The sequence below is a fragment of the Bos indicus x Bos taurus genome, chromosome 28, assembly GCF_003369695.1.
Source record: "Bos indicus x Bos taurus breed Angus x Brahman F1 hybrid chromosome 28, Bos_hybrid_MaternalHap_v2.0, whole genome shotgun sequence".
NCBI lineage: Eukaryota > Metazoa > Chordata > Mammalia > Artiodactyla > Bovidae > Bos > Bos indicus x Bos taurus.
The window spans coordinates 8,810,807-8,821,789 of NC_040103.1; the positions used below are offsets into that span (position 1 = coordinate 8,810,807).

Sequence of the window (10,983 nt, forward strand, 5' to 3'; positions counted from 1 at the left end):
TGGATCACCGAGGCACTCTGCTTTCCCAGCCCTGAACTCTGGACACAGAGCAGAATCATTGCCAAGATGTATCCGGAATCCGCACACACAAATGCAGGGGCTGTCGACTGCATTCCCGGGGCCGAGAGCTGGGCTTGGCGGTCTTTTTCTGCCCCGGCACCTACAGTAATCCCGGGGCCCGCGAGACGGCCGCTACCCAGCTCTGGCCTTCGTCCGGCGCCTGGTCCCAAGCGGACCGGGTCCTGTCCCCCAAAAGCAGGGGACAATGGCTAGATGCGGACAGACTTCCCGGCCCACTGCCGCGGGAGAGGAAACTCCGCCCGGGTCCCGGGGTCCCGGGTCACAGAGTCCCGGAGCCTGGCACTGCGCGCGCGGGGCGGCGCAGACGGGGCGAACTCCCCAGAGCCCAGTGACCCTCCTCGAGCGACCGTGACCAGGCGGCGGGGAGGCGTCGGCTGGCCGGGCGGAGGCGGGAGCCCACTTGGGTTTGGAGACGGAGCGCCGCACCCCGCGCCCCGGCGGCCACCGGGTGCGGGTGCCCGCCCACGACGCTCCGGTCAGTCCGGCTCCGCGGGCGCCCCCGGCCCGCCCGGGCCTTCCTTCAGACGCCGCCTCAGCCCCTCGCGGCCTCTCGCCCAAGTGCCCCCACCTCCCGCCCAGGGTCGCACTCACGTAGACCGAGTCGATATCGGATCTGTCGAAGAAGTGGAGCGCAGTGCTCAGCTCCAGGGCTGGAGAGACGAGGTCGTCCCCGGCCTCCAGCTCCAGGTCCCCATGTTCGGGGCCGAAAGGAAAGAGCTCCTGGCGGCTCAAGCAGCCCCCAAGCCCCGCTAACAGCAGCTGCAGCAGCAGCGCCCGCGTCCACGCAGCTCCGCTCCGGCGGACCGTGGCCAACATGTTCCCGGAGCGCCGTCCCACAAACCGAGGAGCTCTGCGGCCGGAGGGTGAGGAAGGCGGAGACGTAACCGGACGCCCCTCTGCAGCCCCTCCGCGCCTCCCGCCTCGCGAGGTTCCCACACCGGGAAATAGGGGAGGGGAACCGAGGGGAGATGGGGAGGGCCCTGCCCCGCCCCGCCCCGTCCGCGGAGGCTGCCCAATGGCCGCGAGGGGGAGGGCGAGGGGCGACACCGAATCCCCCAGCCGTTCGGGTCCGGTCGCCCTCGTTCCCCGCCGGGTAATGGGCGCTAGAGGCCGCGATTCCCAAAACCAACCCAGTTCCGACCGAACGGCCCCTGCGGGAGGTAGGAATAGAGTGCCAGGCTTTGCACCATTGTCCTTGGCCCAGGGCTAAGTCGTAGAGATCCGGGGACGTGGAACTACCCCGCGTTCGGACACAGTCCACCCCAAAGCTGTTTGGTGGCGTCCGGAGGTCGGACTCACATGGTCAGACTGGTAGGAAGAGGGGGTACTAGATGCTGAGGATTAACAAGAAGGGATCCGGCCAGGACCACGGCTATTGACTCAAACATCCATTCTTTCAACTTAACAGTGAGTGTGGGATCCTGTGCTTCGTAATGGAAGGTTGGGCCAAAAATCCGGTCCAACCTCCAGAGTCAAAGTCATGAGTGTAGAACATCATTCAGGCAGGCTAAGGCCCCCAAGTGATAAGGGACATCAGGACTGGAATAATTGGTCAAGGATAGCGTCTCTGGGGTTATGGAAATCAAATCAGGTCTTCCGGAAAAGATAAAATTTCACCCAGGGGACTGGAGAAGGTACGTTCTAGAAGCTGGAGTTGGTGCCGTTCCCCCAGGAAAGGAATCCTATGCCTAGTAAAACCTTTAATACCAAAGCTAGGAATTTGAACTCTCTCTAACATCTACAGAAGAACTATTTAGAGTTTTTGACAAAGGGAGATAAAACGGTGTAAATTGTATCCTAAATAATCCCTTGATCATTAATTTGGCCCTGGGTTGAAAGAAGAGACGCAGGGGTCATCCAAGGATCATTGACAGGAAAAATTAAAAAAGGATGAGAAAAACAAGTGGAAGTTGAGGAAAAAATGAATTTAAAAGGCATTACAATGAAAGAAGGAATAAAATCTGATTATAAATTTGATATGGGAAGGGAGAGGGGAGAAACGTTTAACTTGAGTGGAAAGTTTTGAGTCTCAATTCAGTTCAGTTCAGTTTAGTCGCTCAGTTGTGTTTGACTCTTTGCCTAGAGCATTGCAAACCTCTGCTGCCTTTTGAAGTCAGGGGATGGGAGCTGGGACTTTGGGAGTTCCATTTGTTTGATGTCAGACTTGTTAACCTGGAGAGGTCAACAGGGTATCAATCCTTCCCTCGCCCACCCCCACCCCACCAGCCCTGTTGCCAGCTAAAATTAAGGACCTGGGACCCAGTCTGGGAGAATTCTCCCAATAAACAGCGAATTCTGTATCACATTTAGATATTTAGGGAACATGAGTCCTGAACCAGTAGAAACTACAAGGAAAGTCAATGAAATACACCCTTGTTTTGCAATCACAATAACCCAAGGAGACAGAAAGCACCTCCACATACAGAAGATGGACAGAGAGAGCCAGAGAGGTTTAAATCACTTTGCCAGAGTTACACATCTGGAAGCCTGTATGGGGACCCAGGGTGGTCCAATTCCAGGGACCTCTTAACCACAACGTTAAGTGGAACCATTATTGCCACAATTGTTTCCCTTGATGCTAAAGAGTGATTTACACAGCCTGCAATCTGTTCCCAAATTTAGTGGCTTTTCCTTCAATTCCTTCCCAGAAATGCAGTGCCCTGGAGCCTCTGTCCTGCCCCGAAGCCCTCTGACTCTATCCCATGCTATCCATAGTAGCCTCAGCTGCTGCACCACCCATTTCGGTGCTTTTGGTCTCTGGGAGACTCATCTTCCTCCTCTGTGCTCACCTGAATGGCCTCAAATTTCCCAGTGTGTGCCCGGCCAGCCTCATCCCACCTGCCCTTCAGATTTTCCCCTTCCAAACCTCCTCCCCACACCTTTTATCTCACATCACTGTCGGCTTTGAAGCCTCAGCCTGCCCCTGGAATGATCTCACCCCTTCTCCTGAATTCTCTGCCTTTTTAGTACTCAGACAGCTTCTGAAATTCCCATTGGTCCATGGAAATCTCCTTCGCTAATACAGAAGCAAGAACCATTCTCTCTGCCAGTTCAGGGTAGCTTGGAGTCCAGTCTGTCTGAGGCTCTGCCATTTACTATCCCTGTTAACTTGGGCAGGTTTCTATATCCTTCTCATTTGCATGGAATGTTCATACCTACAATCAAAGAATTGTTATGGGAATTACCCAAGATGATCCACAAAATGCTCCTAGCACCAAATTGGAGCATAAAGGAAGTACTCAGTTAATATTAAGCCATCATTATCTAAATGTATATTTTTCATGATTTTTATTATTTCCGCAATTACTAAGAATCCATTTGGAATCAGACACTGTACTAGGAATTCTAAATACAAAGACTGTTAACTCATAATCCCTTTTGTAAGCAGCTCATAGTCTGTTGGGAAAGACAGACACACCTTTAACACCGTGGGATGTTTAACAGATAGAAAGCAACAGCAGATACCCCTCGTTGAATGCCTGCTTTTGCTAGATGCTTTATGGAGCATCAGATTTAATACTAAAAACAACTGTGCAAACTAGTAGTTTTATAGTAGATGCAGGGGAAATGAGATCTGCAAAAGTTAATGTGCTCTGTAAGGTATAGCTCAGGCCGAGGCAGAAAGAGGAAAGACGACCTCAACAGAAGTAGGTTACCTTTATTCAGACAAGGAGGGGCAACAGTCGGCCAGAGGACCAGGCTGAGCACAAAGGACCAGGCTGAGTGCGCAGAGGGATCAGGGAGGCTCCATATTTATAGGGAGGTTTGCGTAATCGATAAGAGAAACGTTAATCAGGCGGGATGTTTTGGGTATACTTTAGTTGAGATGGCATTTGTAGTTGGGCAGGGGGTGATAAGTCTTCTGGACAGGTGTAGGGGGTGGAAGGTTTCCGGACAGGCGGTGATAAGTCTCAGATAGATGCAACCGGCCTAGAGCATCAGGGCGGGACCTAAAGTTCTGTTTTGTTTTCTCCAAAGTTAGATGATTCAACGAGGGCCTTTGAAACTGTTGTTTTCTTTTCTAGGCCCCAAAGACTCCTTCATGCCCAGTTTCACACAGTTAGTGGAAGAGCCGGGTTTGAATCCCAGTGTATCTGAAACCAAAGCTGATATTTCTACCACACCTTCCTGCTTATCTGTAGATGGAGAGCTTTCATCCTCAATTTCCATCTGCAAAATATATTTGCTCCCTTGTTTATTATACACAGTGTTCACGCTCTATTTATGTATGCTTGCTAAGTGTGCGCTAAGTCGTGTCAGTTGTGTCCAATTCTATATAACCTTATGTAGTGTAGCCTGCCGGGTTCCTTTGTCCATGGGATTCTCTAGGCAAGAATACTGGAGTGGGTTGCCATGCCCTCCTCCAGAGGGTCTTCCTGACCCAGGGACTGAACCCTCTTACGCCTTACTTCTTCTGCATTGGCAGGCAGGTTCTTTACCAGTAGCGCCACCTGGGAAGCCTATTTACATATGTGTCTGTTCCCTAATGTCATTAGTATCATCTTGCTTCATAAATCTGGGGTATACTGTAAACTGTCTGTCATTTCCTCTTTATAGCCTTGCACTCACTGCACGTTTCGTGGGCTGGGGGAACGTGACATCTATGCTGTGCCTCCCATTAGAAGAATATGGGCTGAGTGCCAGCCACTTTAGAATGTATAGTTTCAAATACATCTAGGGTGTAATCACAACCTACATCATAGAATATTTAATTTCATACTTTGCTCTAGTCATTATCTAAGTGGTTTTAACACCTACATGTTTCTAGTTGTTTTTTGTGTTTTTTTCTTTCCCAATATAAGCTTCTTGGAGTGAGGATCATGTGTTCTTTTCTTTTCCAAAGTTCACGGAATCTAACCCAACACTGTATGCAACCTTTAATAAAAGTCAACAGTTTCAGAATTCCCTAGTGCTTTTAAGAGTCATTTGATATCTGCAGTAGCATTCAGTTCAGTTCAGTTGCTCAGTTGTGTCTGACTCTTGTGTTCTGCAGCACGCCAGACTTCCTTGTCCATCACCAACTCCTGGAGCTTGCTCAAACTCATGTCTATCAAGTCGGTGATGCCATCCAACCATCTCATATATGCACTCACAGTTACATGATTACACCAGTTTTTTCCTACAGCTGGAAATGTAAACCCTTGCATATATTATATTCTTTTAAAAGGGCAGCAGAGGATGAGATAGATAGCATCACCAACTCAATGGACATGAATTTGAGTAAATTCCAGGAGATAATGAAAGACAGGGAAGCCTGGCGTGCTGCAGTCCATGGGGTAGCAAAAAGTCAGGCATGACTTAGCAGCTGAACAACAACAAAAATTGACTTTTGGGCTGTGCTGTGTCTTTGTTGCTATGTGAACTTTTCTCTAGTTGCAGTGTGTGGGCTTCTCATCGCAGTGGCCTCTCTTGTTGGGGAGCATGGGCTCCAGGGCGTGCGGGCTTCAGTAGCTGTGGTACATGGGCTCAGTAGTGGCATATCTGAGGTTATTGATATTTCTCCCGGCAATCTTGATTCCAACTTGTGTTTCATCCAGCCTGGCATTTTGCATGATGTACTCTGCATATAAGTTAAATAAGCAAGGTGACAATATGCAGCATTGATATACTCCTTTCCCAAGTTGGAACCAGTCTGTTGTTCCATGTCCAGTTCTATCTGTTGCTTCTTGACCTGCAGATTTCTCAGGAGGCAGGTCAGGTGGTCTGGTATTCCCATCTCTATTATAAGAATTTTCCATAGTTTGTTGTGATCCATACAGTCAAAGGCTTTGACATAGTCAATAATGCAGAAGTAGATGTTTTTCTGGAACTCTCTTGCTTTCTCTATGTTGGCAATTTGATCTCTGGTTCCTCTGCCTTTTCTAAATCCAGCTTGAACATCTGGAAGTTCACAGTTCACATTCTGTTGAAGCCTGGCTTAGAGAATTTTGAGCATTACTTTGCTTTCATATGAGATGAATACAATTGTGTGGTAGTTTGAACATTCTTTGGCATTGCCTTTGAGATTGGAATGAAAACTGACCTTTTCCAGTGCTGTGGCCACTGCTGAGTTTTCCAGATTTGCTGGCATATTGAGTGCAGCACTTTCACAGCATCATCTTTCAGGATTTGAAATAGCACAACTGGAATTCTATCACCACCACTAGCTTTGGTCACAGTGATGCTTCCTAAGGCCCACTTGACTTCCCATTCCAGGATGTCTGGCTCTAGGTGAGTGATCACACCATCGTGGTTATCTGGGTCATGATGATCTTTTTTGTATACTTCTTCTATGTATTCTTGCCACCTCTTCTTAATATCTCCTGCTTCTGTTAGGTCCATACCATGTCTGTCCTTTCTTGTGCCCATCTTTGCATGAAATGTTCCCTTGGTATCTCCAATTTTCTTGAAGAGATCTCTAGTCTTTCTCATTCTGTTGTTTTCCTCTGTTTCTTTGCATTGATCACTGAGGAAGGCTTTCTTATCTCTCCTTGCTATTCTTTGGAACTCTACATTCAAATGGATATATCTTTCCTTTTCTCCTTTGCCTTTCACATCTTGTCTTTTCTTAGCTATTTGTAAGTCTTTCTCAGACAACCATTTTGCCTTTTTGCATTTCTTTTTCTTGGGGATGGTCTTGACCACTGCCTCCTGTACAATGTCGTGAACCTCTGTCCATAGTTCTTCAGGCACTTTGTCTATCAGATCTAATCACTTGAATCTATTTGTCACTTCCACGTATACTTGTATGGGATTTGATTTAGGTCATACCTGAATGGTCTAGTGGTTTTCCCTACTTTCTTCAAGTTAAGTCTGAATTTTGCAATAAGGAGTTCATGGTCTGAGCCACAGTCACAGGAAGCCTAGCTCAGTGCTTTGTGATGTCCTAGATGGGTGGGATGGAGGTTTGGGAGGGAGGTCCATGAGGGAGGGGATATATGTATAAACATAGAGGATTCACTTCATTGTACAGCAGGAACTAACACAACATTGTAAAGCAATTATGCTCCAATTTTTAAAAAAGAATTTACACGGGTGGGTGTGAGAGATAGTTTGATTTGGGGTGATCAGGGAAGCCATATTCAAGGATCTGTTTTGGAGTAGAGGTCTGAGGAAGTGAGGGAGTGAGCTGTAGTGGTGCAGGGTGAAGGAGATTTCCAATTGAATGTCTGGGCACGGCTGCACTGGGGCACCAGGGACTGCAGATTTCAAGTTCCTGAACAACAATGGACTCCCTCTGTTCAAAGAATAGCGATTGAGCCAAGGAGGCAGAGCTGAGTGAGCCCCAGTAAGGGCTTTGGACAGTTGGCCATCACCTGACAATAATTCAGTAACCACCAGCCCATGTGGTTTTCCATGAGGCAGTTGGGGTGATTTAGGAAATGATATTCCAGAAGATTCCTCAGCCAGCCATTCCCTAAGAAAGGGAATGTGTTTGTGCTAGTCAGCTCTGACTTGTAGAAGACTTCTACGTCAAAACCCTCACTTTAGGCAGGTCTCCCAGCTGTCCCTCTGGACATTCAGGGTTCTGCTGAGTTTGACCCAAATGTACCTCTTCGAACTTACTTCCACTGGCTGACTTCAGTACCCTTCTTTTCTAGTGAGTTCTTTGCTGTCAGAAGGTAATTTTTGCTGGTGGTTTTCCAGCTCTCCAGGTGAAATGCTGCCAGGTTGTAGAATACCTCAAGTGGGGTCTTATCAAACCTCTTACACACCCATTCACTCCTCCTGAAACTCTACTGGGTTGCAAAAGCAAGCCCACGTTCCCTGAAGATAAAATCCAAGTGCAATTTCTCACTGCATAACCAGAACCAACTTTTTGTGTTTTCTGTGGGTTAAATAACAACCCTAGGAACAATTACATTGCAGTTACATCATGATGATCAGTCAATAGATAAGAAAGGTCAGTCTAGGGCGTCAAGAGGCTGGAAGAGCAGGCCTGGCCCAGCTTATCACACAGGTCAGGGATGGGGGTATATTTTCAGGCAATGAGGAGCCACTGATAGTATCTGAGTGGTGATATAAGCGGAGTTGTCCTCTGAGAAGATTACTCTATCAGTAAACTTTAAATGGAACTAGTGAAGAGATGTCATGAAAATGAGAGTGTCTGGGACAATGGAAAGATATCAATCCATTATGGAGATGAACTCAAGCAGGGGAGAAAGGAACAGGGGGTTGTGGTAGCCATGGAGCTGTGCTGCTCTGATCTGAATCAGCGAGGACAGTTGACTGATAGCACTGGTTGCAGGCCTCCTGCACCCACTGCCATATCAGGCCATGGCCCCACTTTCTTGAGTTCGATGCACAGCCCTGCTCCTGCAGGATGCAGTTACTCCCTTCGGGTGACATGGGCAAGAGTCATGCCACAGCCTGAGTGTCTTCCCACCCATCCTCTCGCTTCCCCCATCTCCTGTCACAGGTGTGAGACCTGTACTGAGTCTGATGGTCCTCCCTGCCTTCTCCTGCTCCCTTGATCCTCCTCAAGCCCAAGAAAATGGGTCCAGGTTGGGGACCAGCTGACTCACCGCCTGGTGGTCAAAGAGAATGGTTACATCTGTGCCATTCACAAAGTACTCAGGTTGGCCAAAAAGTTCAATCAGCTTTTTCTGTACGATCTTATGGAAAATCTGAATGAACTTTCTGACCAACCTCATATGTATCACAGGGCTTCCCAGGTGGCCCAGTGGTAAAGAATTGGCCTGACAATGCAGGAGGCACAGGAGACTCAGGTTCAAGCCCTGGGTTGGGAAGAGTCCCTGGTGTAGGAAATGGCAACCTTCTCCAGTATTCTTGCCTGGAAAATTCCATGGACAGAGGAGCCTGGCGGGCTACAGTCCATGAGGGTCCCATAGAGCTGGACACAACTGAGTGACTGAGCATGCACCAACTATTACAGCAGCCTTGTAAGAGGATATCATAGTCTTCATTTTACTGGTGAGGAAACTGCTACTGCTAAGTCACTTCAGTCATGTCCGACTCTGTGCGACCCCATAGACAGCAGCCCACCAGGCTCTCCCGTCCCTGGGATTCTCCAGGCAAGAACACTGGAGTGGATTGCCATTTCCAGTTTAAATGGTTGCCCAAGGTCTCAATAGCTAATAAATGTTATAGCTGAGGTTAAAGAATGTGGTCTTCTTCTAACGGCAAGCAGGATACTCTTTCTACTCCTGTAATGATATTCAAGTGTTTGTGTAAACATTTTTTAAGCCAGTCTAAGACTACTCCTTTGCTGACAAAGGTCCACCTAGTCAAAGCTATGGTTTTTCCAGTAGTCGTGTGTGGATGTGAGAGTTGGACTATAAAGAAAGCTGAGCGTCGAAGAATTGATGCTTTTGAACTGTGGTGTTGGAAAAGACTCTTGAGAGTCCCTTGGACTGCAAGAAGATCCAACCAGTCCATCCTAAAGGAAATCAGGCCTGAATATTCATTGGAAGGACTGATGCTGAAGCTGAAACTCCAATACTTTGGCCACCTGATGTGAAGAACTGACTCATTGGAAAAGACCCTGATGCTGGGAAGGATTGAAGGCAGGAGGAGAAGGGGACAACAGAAGATGAGATGGTTGGATGGCATTTCTAACTCGATGGACATGAGTTTGAGCAAGCTTTGGGGGTTGGTGATGAACAGGGAAGCCTGCTGTGCTGCAGTCCATGGAGTTGCAAAGAGTCGGACATGACTGAGAGACTGAACAGAAGACCATTCCTGAAATACAGGTATTTTTTTTGTATTCTAATCTGCTCATATATGCAAACATTCTATACAGAGCTGCCATTAGAGGTTACATTATTGTTGTTTAGTCACTAAGTTGCCTCTGGCTTTTTGCAACCCTGTGGTCTGTAGCCTGCCAGGCTTCTCTGTCCATGGGATTTCCCAGGCAAGAATACTGAAGTGCGTTGCATTTCCTCTCCAGAGAATCCCTCTGACCCAGGGTTCAAACCTGCATCTCCTGCATTGGCAGGCGATTTCTTCACCACTGAGCCACCAGCACTTTATATTCAATTTTTTCTAGATAGCATGATAATGTCCATGTTGTGACAAAGCTTTCATAATTATTACTTTGCAAACATTGCACCTATTAGCACTTAATTAATCTGAGCATTTCCCATCTGTTAACATTTAGGGTGTTTCCTTTTGAGGCACTATTATTAAAAAACATCTGCAGTGAATATTGCTCTTTCTCTCTGGGCATTATTTCTTCCCATCTTCTTCCCCAAATAGAATTACTGGGTTAAAGAATGTGAATGTTTTTATGGTCCTCGATAATGTATTGCCACTGCTGGGAGTGAGGGTAGGGAGAGGTGAGAGGGAGAATGTGGACAAAATCACCGCCAACACTGGAGAAATGAGACGTGTGCCTTTTACTTTTTCTCTTTGTGTGTGTGCCTGGGCTCTCAGTCGTGTCTGACCCTTTGCAACCCCATGGACTGTAGCCTGCCAGTCTCCTCTGTCCGTGGGATTTCCCAGGCCAGAATAATGGAGCGGTTTGCCATTTCCTCCTCCAGGGGATCTTCCTGACTCAGGAATCGAACCTGAGTCTCCTGCATTGGCAGGTGTATTTACTGCTGAGCCACCAGGGAAGCCCTCGCACTCTACCAGATCAATGATTATAGCAACATCTCATCTTGGCTGAGAACTCTTTAGTTTACAAAGTATATCTACAATCTCATCTATTCTGCAGGAATACTTTAAACCTCATCTTACAGATGAGGAAACTGAGGTTCAGACTAAATACTTGGCTCAGGGACACTCAATTAGCAAAAGGCAGTGCTTGGTCTTCAAAGGCAGAGCTCTTCCCTTTAAAGAGCTATAAGAGGACAACTCAGATCAATAGTGACCATTTGGTCTTTGTCCAAAGAGGCTGCTGCCCAAGAGTTGGCTACATTGGCTTTTTGAAATAGTGCTGACTTCTACACTTGGCTAGGC

The 10,983-nt window shown here is 47.7% G+C and overlaps 1 protein-coding gene across 2 annotated transcripts in view; it reads right to left on the reverse strand.

Annotated features, from left to right (window-relative positions):
- NID1 (nidogen 1) overlaps nt 1-1,034 on the reverse strand; it is a 97,109-nt gene extending 96,075 nt beyond the window's left edge. The window contains exon 1 of one of the 2 annotated variants that reach the window (XM_027531125.1): nt 673-1,034. In XM_027531125.1, coding sequence (XP_027386926.1) covers nt 673-897 — 225 coding nt within the window. In that variant the 5' untranslated portion in view covers nt 898-1,034. The remainder of the gene's footprint in view (nt 1-672) is intronic. The other variant, XM_027531124.1, reaches the window with a different exon arrangement.
- Nucleotides 1,035-10,983: the final 9,949 nt, after the last annotated feature.